Source organism: Athene noctua, chromosome 5 (assembly GCF_965140245.1).
Source record: "Athene noctua chromosome 5, bAthNoc1.hap1.1, whole genome shotgun sequence".
NCBI lineage: Eukaryota > Metazoa > Chordata > Aves > Strigiformes > Strigidae > Athene > Athene noctua.
In genome coordinates, this window is record NC_134041.1 from 46,441,641 (window position 1) to 46,463,471 (window position 21,831).

The 21,831-nt window shown below is 43.1% G+C and overlaps 1 protein-coding gene across 3 annotated transcripts in view; it reads right to left on the bottom strand.

Moving 5' to 3' along the window:
- Window positions 1-21,831, bottom strand: part of ANTXRL (ANTXR like) — a 76,929-nt gene that overhangs the window by 35,754 nt on the left and 19,344 nt on the right. For all 3 annotated transcript variants that reach the window (XM_074907371.1, XM_074907370.1, XM_074907369.1), the window contains exons 2-10: window positions 13,569-13,640; window positions 13,360-13,431; window positions 11,097-11,178; window positions 10,960-10,993; window positions 8,913-8,992; window positions 8,735-8,803; window positions 8,457-8,537; window positions 8,286-8,346; window positions 1,455-1,553 (exon numbers count right to left, since the gene is read on the bottom strand). In XM_074907371.1, coding sequence (XP_074763472.1) covers window positions 1,455-1,553; window positions 8,286-8,346; window positions 8,457-8,537; window positions 8,735-8,803; window positions 8,913-8,992; window positions 10,960-10,993; window positions 11,097-11,178; window positions 13,360-13,427 — 574 coding nt within the window. In that variant the 5' untranslated portion in view covers window positions 13,428-13,431; window positions 13,569-13,640. The remainder of the gene's footprint in view (window positions 1-1,454; window positions 1,554-8,285; window positions 8,347-8,456; window positions 8,538-8,734; window positions 8,804-8,912; window positions 8,993-10,959; window positions 10,994-11,096; window positions 11,179-13,359; window positions 13,432-13,568; window positions 13,641-21,831) is intronic.

The following is a 21,831-nucleotide window of genomic DNA, read 5'->3' on the forward strand; positions in this document are numbered from 1 at the left end:
ACTGCAGTTGACCTCACCTTAGCTCCAAATGGCCCAAGGCAGCTAAGATGCTACTCCAGAGAAAGTCTGGTTCACAGAAGTCTAGACCAAGTGAATTAGGGGCTGTTAAAAGATGTCAGTTTATTTAAACCTTAGAGGCTTGATTAGTCTTTCTACCTAGGGAAAAAAAAAACAACTCAAGTAACAACAGATAGAAGAGTTGTTCGTTCATGCTTCATTCACCCCAAGCACACCTGAAGACAAAGCTCATTTCCCTGTTTTGGCAGAGATGAGACCATAGAAATTATAGTGATATGTTTCAGGGCAAGCCTGAAGGGAAAAAAGCCAGCCAGCATAGATGAGTGTTGCATCACAACATCTGTTGCAGACCTAACCCAAGAAGAACACAGCACAGATGAGATGTAGAACTAGGGTAGTTTTCCTCCTGTGTACTTCCAGGCCCAAGTCAGCACACACTGTGTGAAGTCCAGTCAAGGTGCCAGTGCATTAGGGACAAGGAAGAAAAAAAAAAAAAAGTTTGTCTACCTGGTAAACCACAAGAAACAAATTCCTGGCAAAAGGCATCTGTAGGTGGAATGACAGCAAGACCACCAGAGTTTAATTTAATGCAGCCTCCATGTAAGCAACTAGGATGAGAAATGAAGGAGCAATTCATGCATAATTTTACACTCCCTCTTATAAGTGAATTCACTGCTAGGGAAGGCACCAGTCTGACCGCGACAGGATATGAAAGCCTCTACTGTGCTTGGCCAAGAAGGGTAGTATATACAGAAAAGGAGCAAAGCACCTCTCCCCATGCTGTGCTTCACCCTGCCAGATATATGGCTTCTCAGGAATAAGAGGACTGCTGAGAAACTGGACACTCAATCATTTTTGGCCATTCAGTTCTTTGCCTGGCTACTGATGGAGCTAACAAAAGACCCTGTTCAGCACAGTGATGACAAGGAGTTTTCATGTTACAGGCTCACTGCAATGAGACCAGCAACTGGTGTCAGAGGAATGGAGCAGGACTGGGAAGGGCCTACTTTATGGTGAGGGTCTCCTGAACTGGTGAATAATGAGTCTGAAGACACGACCAGGGGATCAAGATAGCATTATTTCTTTTTACTGTTGATGAACAAGGGAATAGGGAGCAATTTTATTTCTCTGTCTTAAAACCTAACAACCTGTCCTCACTGGCTGTATGGATCACTCATGTGCACCGTTACAATGATGCTGAAATTCATTGTGCGGCAGCACATCCCATGTAAGCCCTCATGACAATGCCCACAGGTCACACAGTTGAATAAAGATGCATTTCAATCTTCTGTTAGGTGTAGATCCCTTCTCAGCTCCCCTGCGCTCCACTGCAAGGACTCCCCCAACATGGATGAGAGGTGGGCTGTGTCACTTCTGTCACTCATGAGGTGTCACAGCCAAAGGGGGCACTGGAATCCATTAGCCTGCAAACTTACTGATAGTAAGACTGTCGTTGAGCTTGAAGCTGCAGAGTACCTGGTCGATATTTCTTGCATGATAAAAGCCGTTGCCTCTTACCACAACCTGAAATGATTCTGTAAATAAAAATGCAGAAGAGTGATGAAAAACAGCTCAAATACAGCGTTTCCTTCCAGAGTGATCTGAATTACAACATTACAATCGCTGCTTTCTGCCCTAAACAATCACACTGACACCAATATTCAACAGCAAAAGAGTGCTATAGTGGCACTGGTGCTTCAAATAGTAACACTTGTCTCAAGGTTGCTCCCACAGGCATCCCATTGACTCCCAGTACCTTAATTAAAGGTGGCCCAGTAATACTGTGAGCTTGATATGGCTGACATCATCTCGTGGTTCCCCCACAGCTTTTGGGCCAGACACTTTCGCTAACCATGAGCACCAGTCCTTCCTCCTATCTCCACAGCAGATGGCACTTAGCTTTCAGCAGCAGCTCTATTCAGACAGATGCAGACAAATAGAACTCCCCTCATAACCCCCCTGTGAATCAGAGAGGAGTCTTTGCGTCTGGTACAAGTCCTGGAAAAAAAACAATCTTTCAGTCCATATAAGAACTGAGCCTGTGCACAGCCCCATTAGTATCTGTTGCATGTGGGAATAACTAAAAACCTAGGTGCTGCGATTTTCTTTGTGCTCTTCCCCCACACCCCTGTCCCAGCAGCAGAAACCGCCAGTGACACAAGAGACCTGACACATCAGGCACACTGTCTGCTGGCCAGAGCAAGCACTCCTAAACCTGCCCCTTAGATGTTCTCAACTTATGTTTCTTCAGTCCTGATGGGGGGGCAGCGACACATGACACATGATGACGATGACACAGGGACAGGAAACCTGTGATTTTTGTCAATACTGTGATAAGCAACTTCGATTTGTTCATTCAAACAGAAAAAGCACTGTCAGTTTTTTAAGCCAACGTTTCAATGGTCTTTTTACTCATAGAGCAGTTTCGTATCTAGGAAAGCTGTTGTCAGAAGTGAGATCCCAACTGCACATGCCCTCTACTGTTGGTACCACTGATCAAGTTGCAGTGCACTGAGCTTGCTCACACAGCTGAAAAACAACCCTCTGTTTGTTGCCAGAGAGATAAGTAAGGGGATTTGCCTGGCTCAGCACCTGCTGGGACTAGAAATGTGCAGAAGGGAAGGGACAGTAACAAGTTGTGGTAGCATCAGGTAAGTTTGTGTCTATTGCAAAACCTCTTGGAGTCAGCGTCCCCAGGACAGTTAGAAAGAGGAGAGGTAATCTGAGAAAGAAGGTATTAAGAAGCCTGGTTTGGTCTTCTCAGCTTCTCCACAGCAAGCTTTTAAAATTATTTCTTAGTAAGCTATATGGGTAACAGTACAGGGTTTGCTGCTCTTCCTTCCCTTCTACTTTACACAGGTAGAGCATGACACAAATTGCCAGCCCAAATTGCCAAACTAGGCACAAGATGCACCAGGAGAGGGAGTGGCAAGGGAAACCTCCCTTTAAGTCAAACTGCACTGTAGTTGCTACACTGACCACAGAGATAACATCTTTAATACAGACAGGCGGAGAGACATTACAAATTTGTTCTGTGCCAAATGTATTTTTGAAACTCCCTTTGATGCTATATGCAAGAAGCCAGATGACAGCCAAGATCCATGGTATACAGCAAGAAAAGCACAGAAGTTGCACTTTCACACATAAATCTCCCGATTTAGCTGAATCCTCCACAGAGCTCACTTATCCCAGCCACTGAGCAGTGTTTGAGACCAGCTCAATACCAGGGGAATATCAGCACAACACAAGACCAATTAATCTTCAAGATACACACAGAAAAATAAGAATGAACTGCACAGAAGTTCTCCACTAGTAGCAAGTGAACCCATACATGAACAAGTCCATGTGCATTATCAATTATAGTCTGACCAACATAATAAAAATGAGAGGAAGACAATGTTGATAGGATTGAGGGGAGCAGTACCTAATTTTTAGTGGTATGAGATCTGGCTTTTGATAACATTTCATATGATCCACTGCCACGTTACTTGTATGCTTTGAAGGAAGGACTTGTTATTGGATAACACTATATGAGGCCCAAATGTGGCTGAAATACAGATTCAGCTTAGTCTGCCTGCTCTTCACTATCAAGTTACTGCAAGGCAAGCTAGCATGAGGATGTGGAGCGCTTTAACTTTTCCATACAAACAGCTTGTTCTTGCCAAAAAATACATTCTCACTACACTGAGGTCTAGTGCAACTCTGAGTGAAGTGGACAAGGATACGCACAAGTTATGATCAAACACTGGAAACCCACACTCTGGTTTTCCTCATGGTTAAGTTTCCCTTAGAACAGTGCTCTGAACTGACACAGGCTGCAAGGAACACGGGAATCAGAAAAGATATTTTGGGAGGGGAAAAAGAAAATATGTACTGGAGTGCATATTAAAGTGAAATTTAAGTGCAATTTGGCACTTTGCTGAAGAAAGATGATCAAATCTGAGACCTCACTAAGCACATCAAGAGTCAAATGCACAATTCCAGAATCAGATTTTGGCCTCTTTCTTAAGGGAGGGGTTATACCTCCTTCTTCCCACTGCAGGTGGAGGGTACTTCCTTAAACAAATAGAAATGGACTGTAGGGCAGATTCAGCTGCTGCTTAATCCAGTAAGAATCTGGAGTTACTCTAAGTCTGATTCATGCCTTCGTCCAATCCAGCCGATATGCTAAGAGTTATTTTTGATGAGCATCCCTTTTTTTTGCCAGCAGAGCTGCCAGTCATGGTCAGCCCCAAGGGCAGCTGAGCCTCTGCGCACACTCACCAGAACTACCTGCCTGGGACCATGCATCACCCCAGACTTGTTTGTAGCCAGCCCACTCCACAGTGACTTGAACACCCAGCTAAGATGATAAATTTTTTCCTCTCAATTTCATATTATAAAAATAAAACTGCACTTAGATTTATTTTTACCCCCTCCTGAACTAATGGTCTTAAAAGGCAGCTACCACAAAGGGTTAATTGATAGCTATTTCAGCGGCTTTAAAAAGAAGCAGCAAGTAAGAGACTTTCAACAGAGAACATCAAAGGTAAAAGCTACGTCTAGAAGTTTAGTCTTGTCAAGACAGTTTACCTCTCCTGCCCTTCTTTTCACCATCCCTGCCACTCTGCAGAGTCAGTCATGAACAGTTGACTGGGTAGTAACCAGTTCACCAACACAATCTCACAATATAGTTTCAATACCAGACTTGCATGGAAATGTAAACAGGTGATACTGGATTTGGTCATTACCGTTAAGAAGCCTGCCCCTTCGGATGCTGTTCTGGATGATGGTCTGCTGAAATGGCTAATTCCATTTAATTTTGCGCCCTGGCTCTGGCTGCGTCCTTTTCTTCCCTAGTTACTGTCAGATTGTAGATTGTAGCTTTTGACAAGACAGTGAAGGGAAAAAGGTCAGCACTGAAATAACCGGGCAGCGCTAGCAGCGAGATGGTAGGTTGAAGCTGGTGTGCGCTGTCTGCGCTGTCGGCTTTGCTTCTGTGACTCTGATGAGAAGCTGACGGCTTGCATCCACACCTGGTAGTTGATGTGGCCAGTAGGATGCCACATCCAACAAAACCTTTCAATCACATCTGCGTACCATAAGCATAATCAAAGCAATGATGCTGTCAAACAGGATATGAGGCACCTCTGATGCTGCATTGATAGCCTGTTTACAGGCTGCATGTCTCGGTCACTTTAAATCAGAGGGAACAAAAAGGACCCAACTACACTGCTCCACATTGAGGACAATGAATTTGCAGGGTCAAAAAGCATTAAACATCAGATAGCTGTCACAATGTGACGAGATCAATTTGTAAATGGACTTGCCAAATAGACCCATCAGAGAAAGCCAGAGTCCCAACTGGAATTGTCACCACATGAAAAGTGTTTCATCAGCATTTTACTAAATTTACTAAACCTCTGGCAAGTCAAAAATGAAGCCGAGATCACCAGTAATCACCAGCACAGTGGTAATTATGAGTTACAAGAACAGTTACAAGGAGTAGGTCAGCCTGCTCTAAGCCCTGATCACAACTGGCTTCCAGTGAACAACACAAAGCCCTCATGAACTCATATCAGGTTCTAAAAATTAGTAGTAACACTGAATAAAAAGCCAAACTGATTATCACCTCCTCAATCAGATAGGGATCATACAAAAAGCATGGACAGAGCCACATTTCAAGACTGTAAACAAGCAAGCCTCTTTGCTGGAAAATGTGATAATATATTGCTTTCTTTCAAAAGGACTACTATTTTTCAATCAAAATTCTGAAATCCAAATTTCAATTATGTATTTTTTTAAAAAACAAAATTCCTAACTTCGATAAAAGGGGGAGGAATGTTGTTTTTCTAGAAAATCTTATATTCTAATTTTCAACCAGTTCTAAATACAGTGGTATACATATATATTTATATAGGATTCAAACTGTACATTATCAGTAAACTATATTAGTAATTACCTACATTTAAAATGCATGAAAATTCTGAGATGACTTCACAGGCTTTGGTATTTTTTGCATTAAAGTCCATATAAAGTACATTAAAAAAACCTCAATCACATTACATATCGAGTAGAACTATATCTGACTGTCCAGTGAACTTGATTTAGAATCTGGATTCATGCTACCATGAAAAAAATTGTTCAATCCCAGGAGATTCCCTCCAGGAGACAGTGGTACACACAGCTATAAAGATGAACCTCTGGCTATGCTGAAGTGGGATAATCAAGGATAATAAAGCCAAGCACAAGTGTAAATATTTGCAACCTCACACTTTAAAGCCTCTTGCAGGAGTTAATCTCAGAGATAAGGCTTGTAGGACTAGACTCATAATAAAAGCTATTACAGGGCTGATTCTTGGTTCTAAAGACCATTTAACCCACAATGACAACATGCACCATTTGGAGCTGCAGTTTTGGCTTCCTCCTATTTTCATGCTCCCTGCTGCTAACAAGCAAAGCTTCAAGCACGCAAGACCCAAGTCTTCATACCCTTGTGATTCAGCACCATACTTCGCTGTCTGCCAGCTTTTGCTGGACAGCTTTCTCAACAGGGACAGAACAAACATCAGAATTTAAGTGAAACAAGTGCCAGTATTTTGGTGAATCAGCAGCAATACACAGAAACTGGTTCTGCCTGATTTATAATGATCTGATTTGAAAGCCACAAAGACACTGAAAAACTTTTACAGATGCAAGTAATGCAACGATTTATTAATTTTTTTTTTAAGGAGGGAAAACTATTTTTAAGTGTACTTGTGTATTTTTAATCACATTTGTGATAAACTAGTTACTTAGCAAGCTTGGCAAAAAACGAAGTGGTTTGAACTCATGAATCAGGAATCAAACTGATTCCTTTTGAGATAAAGAAATTTTACTTTTTGATGAAACATATCAATTTTTGAAAAGCAAATTTTTTCTTGAAAAATTATTTCCTCAAATGCTTTAGAAAAATATTTTCAAATTTCCATTTGAAAAAAATGTTTTCAAATTCAACTTTCCAATACTCTTAAAACGGTTCCAAACCATTACAAGAATACTATTGAAATTGGAACATTCACATTTTCATGTAGCTAAATGCAAATTTTGGTGAACAGGAAAGCTTGCAATACACTGTTGCACAAAAAAAATAAATTGCCTGGTATACAAATATGCAAGCAAAAAAAGAATTTCTCACTATGAAATAAAAAAATCTTTGAAATGTCAAAGCTTTGAAATTGTTTTTATCAACTCCACAAGTAGATTTTTAAAAGCAAAATACTTCCTTTTTAAATTTTTCCACAGACAAGATTTTATCACAATGTCTAGCCCACAACTATATATTTAGGAATAGTTCAAAAGACAAGGATATTTCATTTTAAATTGAAATATTCTGGGCAAGATCATATTGTGATCAACATGTGAAAATGAAGAGTCAACAATTTCTTTGTGATATTTATTAGATTTTTCCTGAGTTTCCTATTTTTATGTTTTCAAGGTTAGCTTTCATGCATCATTGCTATTTTATTTTTATGTGCTCATTTTTACAGTGTATAAGGAAATGGAACGCAAGACAGTAAACATCAAGATCCAAATAACCATGCTGTAAACGGTATCTTCCAGCAAACTTACGGTGTCACCCTTTCTCTGCTACATTAGCCTCTTAAGTACACAAAAACACAGCAAGTGAATTGCTAACGTAAACTAGAACAAATCCAAGTTAAATATACTAGACATGAAAGGGATGAAATTATCAACAGCTCCTCTGGGGATTCTTTACATTTACCATATACAGGAAGGGTTCTTTCCTTGCGAGTAAGTAAAATGTAGTACTTTGGAAAACACATCTGGTACCCTGGCCTATGCAGTTAATTATATCCAGCTCAGTAAACCTGAAATTTCTCTGAATGCTTTGCAAAATCTTGTTCTAACTGCTCACGAGTCCTAACAGATCCCAGGAATGCAGTCTTTCCAGAAATTTATGAGACATCACCTCTAGACTCTAAAGCAGCTCTGACAGTCTGGCTTCACTTCTGTCTCCTTCCCCTGGATATTTTGAAAAGCAATATCCCCAATTCCCTGAGTGCTACCTCAGTCAACTCTAAACTGGCATTTGGATGCAACAGCTACGTGTTTGTCGGCACAATTTTTTTCCTCAAGTGAGAAGGAACACATGGGTCTTTAGCCACAGCCTGAAGGGATGCTCTAACACATCCGTGGGCTTCAGCTCCAATACCATGTTAGGTAGTTACTGACATTTCACCATTGTCATTCATTTGACTTATCACATTGTTCTTGTGGAAACTTACCTCCTGCACAAACACTCGACGGTTCAGCCGCTAGGATCTCAATGCAAGATTTCTTGAGAATCTAAAAGATTTAGATAATGGCATTTTTGGCAATCATTTTTACCTATGCTTTATAGGTAAGGCTATACGGGAAAGGGTGCCCTTTTCTGGGTTTCAGAATCCCCAACTTACTGAATCAATGGTTCCTCTTAGGGCATAAAAGCCTCCCGTAACTGGAAAAACATGATCGATGCTGTCAGCAATTGTTGACAGCTGCAGAGAAAGACAATCATAAATCACGAGGAAAACAAAATTACAGTGAACAAAACCGGGCCCTTTCATACTTGCTAAAAGACATCATACTGACATGAAATGATTTATGCCTCAAGTAATTAAATGCCTTCATCTGATGCTGTTACTTGTGCACTAGTATAAGAAAAGCATAACAAAAAGAAAGCAAGCAAAGTTACCTGAGTTTCATTGAAATCTTTCACTCCAACACAATAAACAATAGCTCCAAAGCTTCTGGCTCTGTTAGCCTAAAAAAAAAATTGCCATTAATTACAAAGCCATATAATCAGTGAAGCCAGCAGTAGATGCCTATAGGTTTGACATAAGCTAGGTTAGGTAAATGTGAAGGTGACTTACTTCTTGTTCTGCATAATAAAACTGAACATCTTGCAATTCTCCATCCGTCAGAGCAATAATCACACTAGCAGTCCGAACTCCTACATGGAGGAGAGTTAAGAGATTGCATATGTGTGACACAAGATTTAGCAATTGAAAGAAAGTTTGAAGTGAGGCATTCCTTTTTGCTGACAAATAAATGCAAAACCACAAGGCCAGACTCTCAGCCTGATTTGTATGGACTTTATTGGAGATACACCAGCTGAAGGTCAGATGCATAATAGCATGCAAGAAGTCAAAACTTATGCACCTTCATATCATAGCATAACTGAAGGAAGGAGGAGCACTGCCCTAACACAGTCCATGCACAAACTTCTTTATTCTGAGTAAAATCCATCACCCACCAAGATTACATCTAAACCCTTCATGTGGAGAAGTGGCAAAATGGATCTGCAGAGAAGGAGAGGCTTTCTCTCTTGACAAACATGTCTCTACACAAACCATGCCCAGAGACTATGGTAGGAGATACGTCTGCAAAAGGAGCCATCCTACCTTCCCCTCCAGCAGACTTTCAAGGAGCTACCCCAATGAACATGTCATGAAATGTGCTTCTATATGGGGGGTTCAGTCCTATACTGTTTGAGCAACAAGAGCCATCAGTGAAATTCATAGGAATTCTGAGCATGTGAAAACCTTAAGATCAGGTCAATTGGAGGAAATTCATGTGTTGCAATAAGACATTTCATGTCCCGCCTAAGCTTAAGGGAAAAGGTTGCATGGACTTTGAATAGCTGTATGTGTAATGCAGTATAGAATACAATAGTAGCTAGAAAAATGCAACATGTTAACAAAATTGAACCAAATTAATATGCAAACTATGGTTCAATTAACCATTCTGCTTCAACAGTTCTTAAGCACAGTAACTAATACATATACGTATTACTTTTAGGGAAGTATCTGTTATTGTTTCAAAATAATCTGTTAGAATTTCAGGTGTCCTTCCCCATACTGACTGAAATTAAAGACTGATTAGTTCTGACAAGTTTCTTATGCCATGCAGTCCTTCCAATGTCATGTCAGACAGACATAAATCTTAAAAAAAAAAGACCTGAAACTTGGGGGGAAAAATAGCTTGGATTTCTTGATGCCTTTTTTTTTTTTTTTTCCACCCAGCATGTTTGAAAAAGTCTGAAAAACTGGAGATCTTATTTTGCTTTCTTTTGAACACTTGTTTCTTCCCTGATACCATAGTTTATAAATCCAGATCTCACGTACTCCTTTTTCCTTCCTAATCAACTTATAGAATAGTTGATTAGATCTTAGTTATATATTATGAAGAGGTAAAATAGTTTTCAGTTGGACTCCTCAGGACTCTTTATTTCACTGGCAGAAGTACCTGACAAGCCATGCAGAGTTGCTGCTGAAGATTCTACACTCACAGCCTATTTCATTAAACAAGGCACTGACCCATTTCTCCATCTTCCAAAGAGACCATCAGCCCACAAATTAGAACAACTGCACACCAGGGTACAAAGCAGACAAGAAGTGTTCAGCTTACCTAATTAGGCCTTCTTTTGGCACAGATGGAACACACAAATACACTTCTCTCTCTAAATTTAGTGAAAATTAACATTTTAGAAAGTCAGAATCTGAGCCCAAATCACTCACACTGATGCAAAAAATCTCAGCTTATTGCATTCACACCTACACTAACAAGAACGAGGGCTTGGGCACACATTGAAGACAGGGCTGAGTGCATCAGTACAGAAAGGCACAGAAAATCTGGCTATTCCTGTCCCCTGGGTGCAGGATAGACAGTTCTGGTTGTAATGCTTTGGTCTGTATGCTGCACTGGGTCAGATCTGTGATCATACTGGTCTCCTCTGGTCTTAATAAACCATGAATCATGCGTTTAAAGTAGGGCTGTAGTCAAAATGGAATGTAGTGATTGTGTAACACCAATTCCTTCTCCAACACTTCTTTCAGCGGGTTTACTGCAGGTCACAAAGAACTATCATCCCTGTCTTTTCAATGCAGATATATAACATGAGTGATATACAATACATACCTCCATAGGTTTCGTGATAAATCTGCTCATTTGCCTGCAACGAAGTGTAGAACATTGTTAGCTCTTAAGTACATTGGCAGCAAGCAAAGCAAAGTTTATATGTATAAATCAAAGAAAGGAGGTACTGTGATGTTTACCCTTTTAAATCCTTCATGCATGAAGGTGTCTCCTCCAGGCACTTCATACTGAAGAATGTCGAGCCCTCGTCTTATGGCTTCCCTTTGGATAAAAAAACAAAAACAAAAAACAAATGCAGGAGAAAATGTTATTGAAAGTTCTTTTTTCTTTTGTTGAGATATTCCTGTACCACAGCTAGATTATGCACCCTCTCAATACATTGCACAGAATGCATAGACATCAGCTAAAACACTGGTAAAACCAAGATTTTTCAAACCCCACAATTTTTCAGCCAAACACCCTTGGGTGCACAAAACTGGACATAAGATACAATGTTAGGGTTAACACATTTCTAGGGCACAATTCTGTCCCTGTTCCCTCATTCTGATATACTGTCAGTCAGGATAAGATTGAACTAAAGCAAATCCCAGATAGGAAACTGACAAACTGCAGATGGAATGAGAATTTAAAGCTTATGACCCTGTCATGAAAATGGGACAAATAAAACTCCATATTCAATCAATCATCAGGACAGTTAGGATTAGGACTTTTCCATTATAAAGACAGAGGCCAAAATATGAGAGAACAGGATGGGAATGATGAGAATTTCCTATTCTAGACTGGGGATTGATCAACCTTCCTGGGGCACAGATTGCTCCCTGGTAAGAGAGGGACGTTGATACCATGACCTCCTGTTGCGCAGCTTCTTACTCCACAAATATCTGTTAGCCAAGAGGATTGCTCAGGGAAATTAATAATTTAATTGATCACTGATCACTAAAAGACCCTGATCCTTGACAAAGTTTTCATTATGTTATTTGAACACATATAAGGCAAATAAGGCACAACTATTCAACAGGCGAGATGTAGGCGGTCCAAACATCCCCCCCAGATGCTATGGGGCATACTTTTCTTAAAAAGATAGCGAGAGCCTCCCTAAACTCCATTTTGCAAATGGCATTTTAGGCAGCGCAACCCAAATTACAGAGAAAACAGGAGTGAGTCTGGGACAAAGGTAAAATCAGGAGCTGGGCCTGGGGATGTCCTTAGAGCAAAAAGTACATTTTAACCCTTTCAAAGTATAAAATATCTGAAAAGGCACACACGGTGATCAATACAGAGAACAGGAGTTTAGGAGAGCAAATATTCTAATACCATCTTCAACAGGCTGCCACAGGGTTCCCGTCTACTTTCCACCTTGCAAAGAGCAAATCCACCTGGGAGAAGTCAGCAAGTTTGAGCTCTGTCAGCAAGGTACAAAATGGAGACCTGAGCCAAATCTCAGTGGAGCCAGCAGAAATGCAAGACCCTTGTGGGATTTCTGGCTTTGGATGAGGCCCTGGACTACAAAATAGAGAGGACGGTGTTGTCTTTCAAGACTGCTCCAGAGTCCCCTTTATTTATAGGGTGCACTGTACAACAGAGGACCTCACACAGACAAAAGCAGTAGCAAAAGCAAGAGCTTTAAGCTGAAATGAAAGAAAATACTTAGAAACACCTCCATGACAGGGATTTCTGTGCATAATCCAAAGTTATGTGGATTTTTTGTTTTGGTTTTTGGGGTGGGGATTTTCTGGTTTTGTGGGCTTTTTGGGTTTTGGGTTTTCTTTGTTGTTGGTGGTGGTGCTTTGGGGGTTTTTTGGTTTTGTTTTGTTTTGTTTTGTTTTTTTAAGAGAGGATTTGGTTGTGAAGGTGGCAACAAGAATTTCACTCTAGCCTCAGACTCTCTTTCTCTTAAGAAGCCTGTCGCTTGGCTTTGCAAACTGCCTCTGTGGCAAACCATGGGTGCTGTTTGAAGGCAGCCCAGGAGAAGGGTGCAACAGCCTGGCAAGGTGGTGCTCCGAACACTGGCTACCACTGGCTGCTGGTGTAATGTTCAGGGCTTTGGGTCACTTTGAAGGACACTGTGGGTCTTCCATATAGTCTTTCACTCATCAGCTCAGGGTCTGAGACCTCTTATAGAAAAACTGCCCTTATTTGGGTAGTTTGGGTTAGTGAGGATGTGCATGAATTCTTGACTGAATATGCAGTTTCTCCCTGAAATACTGTGGTAAAGAACAGACAGCCCAGTGCTGCCTTTCTCATATAAGTCTGAAAACAAAATGGTAACGGGAGACCCAAAGGCCTTCTATTCCCTCTTTCAGTTGGGAATGGTGGACAGGATTTCGGTTGGCGCCACACGAAGAACTGAGACAGACCTCCAAATTCTGGTTCTGGGGCCGCTTACTGCTTGAGAGGAGGGATGGAGGGTATTTCTGGATGAAAGCTGTGGGGAGTACTTGCCTGTTTTCTGTTAGTTTCATGACTGTAGTGCCTCGTGAAGAAAAAACAATGAAAGACATCCGCAACATCGGACTGAAACAGAAGAACAAGCCAGTTGCATATCACACACACACATTACTTCAGCAGATTTCAATTTGCTAAGAAGCAGTGAATGAAAAAATAGATTTTATATATAGCAAATTAAAATTATAATCTTAAGAAAACTCTACCTTATGAACTTCTCAGCTAGGCTTTCCACAAAAGAGTAAATCTCAGTCCAATGATTTCTGACACTTCCAGACCTGTGAACAAAACATAATTTATTACATTAATCTTACCTCACAGCGGAATTCCTTGTTCTGGTATGAATTTTAAGCCTGGTCTAGTCCAAAGGTGGTTACGGACACAAATTACATAGAGGTCTATGGAGACAAGGCAGCTAACTCTGTTGAAGCTTCTACAGCAGCTGTGTTGGAAGCCATAACAGGAACCATCACGCTAAAACCCACCGACTCAAAGAGAAGTAGAAATAGGTCTGAAGTGGTTTACCATACCATTTTGAAACAAGTTCAGTAAGTCTTCCATCTGCTTTTTTCCTTTTATAACATAAAATATAAATATTTTATTCTGGTTTAATTTTATTTGACTTCACTAAATCATCTACCAGCAGATTATTTACTTTCCTAGAGCACCGCTCTGCCCTTGCCGCCACAGAGAAAGTCTTGACTGATCCTTTATTCTCCCAGAATGCGTGGGAGAATGTTTGCATGAATTACTGTTTGTTTCAAAAGAGAAATCTTTTGAAGTAATTCAGAAGGGAAAGGCAGTACTCGTAACTAATTTGCTGGGCATTCTGGACAGTCAATCCCTGGTTCCATTACAAATTTCTTGTGAAAACTTGGGCACTTTGTTACATGCACTAATTTACACATTTGTGCTGCCATTCCCAATACATAAAACTCCCTGGCTTTTTTCTGATTAGTTTTACATTCTCAGGGACCTCCACAGTCTGGTGGGACTCAGGCCTCAAACAGAGCATTGCACGCAGCAACTCAACAGTAAATGATAAGTGATTTCTACCATGTGGATCTCTGCCATACACTTTTAAGCCATCAAAAGGCTACAAAACATGGGACTGTGGTGTCAGCTCATTTTCTCTCCTTGCCAGGCAAACTCCTCTATCAGGTGTCTTAGCAAGATAAATATAACACAGCACATACAGAAGGATTGCGGGGACTTACATGCTGAACTAGAAAATTTCTGAAATTTAACTACTGTAAAGCAGTAGCTTTCCTCTAACTGATGTTAGACATTTTTCTGAGTAAATGTATAAAACCAGTGAGAAAATTATCCCGTATTATAATTCTCAGTTCTACTATGGAGTTTCCAAGTGACCCTAAGCCAGTCATTCCTGTCCCTGTATGTCAGGTACAGATCAGCATACAGAAGCCCATGTGTGCAATATAATATGTCACTGCCTGCCCTCCAACACTGCTAGTGGAGTGGAGGAGAAAAGCAAAGATCAAGGAACAAGGATTGAAAGGAGACCCCTTAAGTACATAAACTATAATAAGCTTGCTCATGTAAACGCGTGCTTTCATGCTGCTCTTCTGGAGAACTGGCAATTCATTTGCAGAACAAACTGGTTATCAGAGTGAAGAAATTGCCAGGCACTGAGCAAGGGCAACAAAGATCCGGGACTGCTCAAACCAAGGGTCTGGATCCTTTGCAATCTCTGATTTATATGTGCTATGCTACAACATGTTTATATATTTGTGAACAGCACCAATGAAAGGTTCTGGCACTATTAGCAAATGAGCCCTTACCATTAACTGAGCTCATTTTCCTTTATTTTCCTTGAATCTATGCAAAATACATTTACAGAATCACAGAATCATCTAGGTTGGAAAAGACCTTGAAGATCATCTAGTCCAACCACTAACCTAACACTGACAGTTCCCAACTACACCATATCCCTCAGCGCTATGTCAACCCGACTCTTAAACACCTCCAGGGATGGGGACTCCACCACCTCCCTGGGCAGCCCATTCCAACGCCCAACAACCCCTTCTGTAAAGAAATGCTTCCTAATACCCAGTCTAAACCTTCCCTGGCCCAACTTGAGGCTGTTCCCTCTTGTCCTATCGCTTATTACTTGGTTAAAGAGGCTCATCCCCAGCTCTCTGCAGCCTCCTTTCAGGTAGCTGTAGAGGGCGATGAGGTCTCCCCTCAGCCTCCTCTTCTCCAGACTAAACACCCCCAGTTCCCTCAGCCGCTCCTCATATGACCTGTGCTCCAGACCCTGCACCAGCTTCGTTGCCCTTCTCTAGACACGCTCAAGTCATTCAATGTCCTTTTTGTAGCGAGGGGCCCAAAACTGAACACAGGAATCGAGGTGCGGCCTCACCAGTGCCGAGTACAGGGGTAAGATCCCTTCCCTGTCCCTCCTGGCCACCCTATTGCTGACACAAGCCAGGATGCCATTGGCCTTCTTGGCCCCCTGGGCACACTGCTGGCTCCAGTTCAGCCGGCTGTCAATCAACACTCCCAGGTCCCTCTCTGACTGGCAGCTCTCCAGCCACTCCTCCCCAAGCCTGTAGCGCTGCTGGGGGTTGTTGTGGCCCAAGGGCAGCCCCCGGCATTTGGCCCTATTGAAACTCCTCCAGTTGGCCTCAGCCCATGGCTCCAGCCTGTCCAGGTCTCTCTGCAGAGCCTCCCTGCCCTCGAGCACATCAACACTCCCACCCAACTCGGTGTCATCTGCAAACTGACTGAGGGTGCACTCGATCCCCTCGTCTAGATCATCAATGAAGATGTTAAACAGGAGTGGCCCCAAAACCGAGCCCTGGGGGACACCACTCGTGACCAGCCGTCAATTGGATTTAACTCTGTTCACCACAACTCTTTGGGCCCGGTCATCCTGCCAGCTTTTTGCCCAGCAAAGCGTGTGCCCATCCAAGCTGCAAGCAGCCAGTTTCACCAGAACGATGTTGTGGGAAACGGTGTCAAACCTTGTTGTCTACCTAAGTATCTACCTTACTGAAGTCAAGGTAAACAACATCCACAGCCTTTCCCTCATCCAATAAGCAGGTTGCCCTGTCATAGAAGGAGATCAGATTTGTCAAGCAGGACGTGCTTTTCATAAACCTCAGCTCTCAGCTTTTTTTTTTCTTTTTTAATTCTTCCCCCCCTGGATTTGACACTTTCAGTTTCATTCTGAGCTTGCCATCCCACTTAAATACAATTCCTGCAATTTCCAATGGAGTCATTTCCCTGCACAGAATGGCCACAGTTTCTTATTTGGAAAAGACTGACCTATTTTGGATGAGGTATCAAATTTCTACTGCCAGCTGCAGAGGCACTGATGCAATCTAAAAAAGAAAGTAGCAACAAATGTTCTTTATAACAGCAACAAATCATCACTTCCAGTACCTTCTTAGGACTGTTGGAATTACTTTTATTTTTCTTTCTTTCTATTTTTTAATCTACCCATCAGGCAAAGAACAGCTTGGTAAAACAGCCTAGACACTGAAAATTCAAGAAAATCATAAGCCATTAATGCGGAAAAACATGAAGACTTTTAAAGTGAAAATGCACAGATAACCTTAATACTGTGCACTTTCATGTGCTCTGACCACAACAAAACACACCTTCGTGGAAAGGGTACAGCCAGTGAGACTAGGAATTATTATAGCTGTAATAAGTCTATCGATGTCCACTTCTGAAAAGCTAGGGAGGTCTCTGTCATGGGCTAGTCCTCACAGGAAGCCTACTGTGCTCTCAAGAGTACCTGGCTCTACACCACTGAGCTAGAACGCTGGTTCAGCAGCAGTACTGCAGCAGGGCAGGGTGTCTCCTTCTCCCCTAGGAGGAATTCAGCACCCACATGTTGTTTATCAGCTGGGAAGTGTCAAAGCGACCCATTCTATCAACTGGGAAGTGTCAAAGCCAGACAGAAATACTAGCAAGAAAATGTTACTGTTTCAAAATCCCATATAAAGAGTACCAGAGAAGTGGTCAGCACTTAATCATTTTCCTCACCACACTCCTCCAAGCCCAGATGTGTCATCTCCTGCTGCAATTGATGCCCAAATGTCACCAATGCTGGTCATGTCAAACCCCTCATGAACACCAGTGGGGGTGACCTGTCTTATAGAAGAACCTGATTTTCCCTCCCTTGCACAAAAGCTCACCTCTAAATATCCCTGTTTGCAAAGTATTTTTATTTGCCATTTCATATATATGTAAGTTTTGAAGGCTTTGGGGGTTTGTCTTGATAGTTTCATCTGTTACCGCAGAGGCCTGATCCCACACCACCAGCAACAGCAATTTTAATGACAGACTAAACAAAAAATTACTACAACAAAGTGTTTGCTAAACTATACACTAAATTGCCAAATGCTGTCAAGTATTACTCCCAGTACCGACAAATAGAAGCTGCCCAACACTACTGAAAATACTGAGTGTGATGGTTTGACTCTGGCTAAATGCCAGGTATCCACCAAGTCGCTCTATCACTTCCCCCCCCCCCCTTCCCTTTGTTTTCTCAACAGGGTAAAGAGGGGAAAGAAGATAAACTAACCCTTGTGGGTGAAACAAAAGCAGTTTTAATATAAGCAAAGCAAAGCAAAAGTCCGCGCGCGGAAGCAAAAGCAAACAGATTTATTCTCTACTTCCCATGAAGAGGCGATGTCGGGCCTTCTCAGGAAGCAGGGCTCCAATACGCGTAGTAGTTGCCTCGGAGGACCAAGGGTGACCCCACCCCCTTCCTCCTTTCTCCCAGCTTTATACTGAGCAGACGTCATATGGTATGGAATATCCCTTTGGTCGGTTTGGGTCAGCTGTCCTGGCTGTGTCCCCTCCCAAGATCTTGCCCACCCCGTCCCACTGGGGAAAATATCAGAAAGAGCCTTGGTGCTGTGTAAGCACTGCTCAGCAGCAGCCACAACACCAGGGTGCTATCAACACCCTGCAGCTCCCAGCATAAACCACAGCACCGTGAGGGCTGCTATAGGGGAAAACCGATTCCAGTTCAGCCAGACCCAATACAGTCTCCACCCCTTATTCCATACCATTTACGTAATGCCCAGGTCCCACATAATATTCATTTATCTATTCCATAAGCTTTCTTCACTTCTTCAGATGTTCAGTGTCTTGGCTTCCATCTGTCAAGATAGATGCTCAGGACAGAAGTATGCTTGACCGTTGGACTCCAGCACCGGCTAGGTTTGGGTCGTCATTGCACGTGTCTGGTTCACTCTTCATCGTTCCTACTTCCTCCATCACTTCCTGCAACATACAACTCATCCCACAGATTACTTTCCCCCCAAGGTTAAATGTTCTTGAGGCACACACTGAGTAGTCCCATCCTCCCGCATTACCCACCAAGTACATCCAGGTCCCTGGGCAAAGACAATCCCACGAGTGGGCTTGCCTTTTCCCAAGGGAGGAGCAATCCACACTGCCTTCCCCAGCCACCTCCCTGTGTGTACTACAGGGACCTTATCTCCTCCCACAGTATGAAGGGGGTTTGTTTGGGCAGGCCCAGGACGGTTAACAGATCCTCTGGTATTAATTAGCCAAGTGGCTTCTGCTAAATTTATATCCCAATGCTTCCATCCCCCATTGTCCAATGCTCTCAACATAGTCTTCAACAGTCCATTATATCTTTCAATCTTTCCAGACGCTTGTGGGTAATAAGGGATGTGATACACCCACTCAATGCCATGTTTCTTTGCCCAGGAGTTTATAAGATTATTTCGAAAATGGGTCCCGTTGTCTGACTCGATTCTTTCAGGAGTACCATGTCGCCATAAAATTTGCCTTTCAAGACCCAAGATGGTATTTCGGGCAGTGGCATGATTTACAGGGTATGTTTCTAGCCAACCCGTAGTTGCTTCTACCATGGTGAGTATGTAGCGCTTGCCTTGGCGTGTTCGTGGCAGTGGTCCAATATAGTCAATCTGCCAGGCCTCACCGTATTGAAAACTCAGCCATCGCCCTCTGTTCCAGGGAGACTTTACTCGTGTGGCTCGCTTGATTGCAGCACATGTTTCACATTCGTGAGTGACCTGTGAGATGGCCTCCATGGTCAGGTCCACCCCTCGATCACGAGCCCATCTGTACGTTGCATCTCTGCCAAGATGCCCTGATGTTTCATGGGCCCATCGAGCTACAAACAGCTCACCCTTACGCTCCCAGTCCAGGTCCAGCCGAGCTACTTCAATTTTGGCAGCTTTGTCTGCTTGCTCATTGTTTTGGTGTTCTTCAGTGGCACGCCTTTTGGGCACATGAGCATCTACATGACGCACCTTTAGAGCCACGTTTTCCACTCGGGCAGCGATGTCCTGCCACAATGCAGCAGCCCAGATGGGTTTACCTCTGCGCTGCCAATTGGTCTTCTTCCACTCCTGTAGCCACCCCCACAGGGCGTTAGCCACCATCCAGGAGTCCGTGTAGAGATATAATACTGGCCACTTTTCCCGTTCAGCAATCTTTAGGGCAAGTTGGATCGCTTTTACTTCTGCGAACTGACTTGACTCTCCTTCTCCTTCAGTGGCCTCAACGACTTGTCTTGTGGGACTCCACACAGCAGCTTTCCACTTCCGATGGCTTCCTACCACACGACAGGATCCATCAGTAAAGAGAGCATAACGCCTCTCATCTTCTGGTAACTCGTTATATGGCGGTGCCTCTTGGGCACGAGCCACCTCCTCAGGCCGCACTCCAAAATCTCTACCTTCTGGCCAGTCCATGATCTCTTCCAGGATCCCTGGATGGTTGGGTTTCCCCAGTCGAGCCCGTTGAGTGATTAACGCGACCCATTTACTCCAGGTAGCACTGGTTGCATGGTGTGTGGAAGGGATGTTTCCTTTGAACATCCAATGTAATACAGGCAGCCGTGGTGCCAAGAGGAGCTGTGCTTCTGTACCAACAACTTCTGAAGCAGCTCGAATCCCCTCATATGCTGCCAGTATCTCCTTTTCAGTCGGAGTGTAGTGGGCTTCTGATCCTCGATATCCCCGGCTCCAAAATCCTAATGGTCGACCTCGAGTTTCACCTGGTATCTTCTGCCAGAGGCTCCATGTGAGTCCGTGCTCCCCAGTTGATGTGTAAAGTATATTTTGCACAGCTGGTCCTGTCCGAACAGGCCCAAGAGCTACCGCTCGAGCTATCTCTTGTTTGATGTGCTCAAAGGCTTGTTGCTGCTCAGGACCCCACTGAAAATTGTTCTTCTTTCGGGTCACTTGATAGAGAGGGCTCACAAGCTGACTGTAACCTGGAATATGCATCCTCCAAAATCCCACAAGTCCTAGGAAAGCTTGTGTTTCCTTCTTGTTGGTCGGTGGAGACATAGTTGCTATCTTGTTGACAACATCCAATGGCACATGACGGCGTCCATCTTGCCATTTTATTCCCAAGAACTGAATTTCTCGTGCTGGTCCCTTGACCTTGCTTTTCTTTATGGCAAACCCAGCTCTCAGAAGAATCTCAATTACTCTTTGTCCTTTCTTGAACACTTCTTCTGCCTCATTGCCCCACACAATGATGTCATCAATGTATTGTAGATGTTCAGGGGCATCACCCTTTTCCAGTGCAGTTTGAATTAGTCCATGACAAATAGTGGGGCTGTGCTTCCACCCCTGGGGCAGTCGATTCCAGGTATACTGGACACCCCTCCACGTGAAAGCAAACTGTGGCCTGCACTCTTCTGCCAAAGGAATTGAAAAGAATGCATTGGCAATGTCAATTGTGGCGTACCACTTGGCTGCCTTTGACTCCAGTTCATACTGGAGCTCTAACATATCTGGTACAGCAGCACTCAGTGGTGGCGTCACTTCATTCAGGCCACGATAGTCTACTGTTAACCTCCACCCTCCGTCAGACTTTCGCACTGGCCATATTGGGCTATTAAAAGGCGAATGTGTCTTACTGATGACACCTTGGTTCTCCAGTTGACGAATCAATTCTTGGATGGGAGCCAGAGAGTCTCGGTTTGTACGATACTGCCGTCGGTGCACGGTCCTCATAGCAATTGGCACCTGTTGTTCTTCAACTTGCAACAGTCCCACAACAAAAGGATCTTCTGAGAGGCCGGGCAGATTAGACAACTGTTTTACCTTTTCTGTATTCACACTGGCCACACCAAAAGCCCATCGGTATCCTTTTGGGTCTTTGAAGTATCCCCTCTTGAGATAGTCAATGCCCAAGATGCAAGGGGCTTCTGGGCCAGTTACAATGGGATGTTTTTCCCACTTGTCCCCAGTCAAGCTAACCTCGGCCTCCAATACTGATAGTTCTTGACAGCCCCCTGTCACTCCTGAGATCCAGATAGGTTCTGCCCCTCTATAACTTGACGGCATTAGTGTACATTGTGCCCCGGTGTCAATTAAAGCCTGGTACTTCTGTGGATTTGATGTGCCAGGCCATCGAATCCACACTGTCCAATACACCCGATCATCCCTTTCCTCCTCCTGGCTGGAGGCAGGGGCC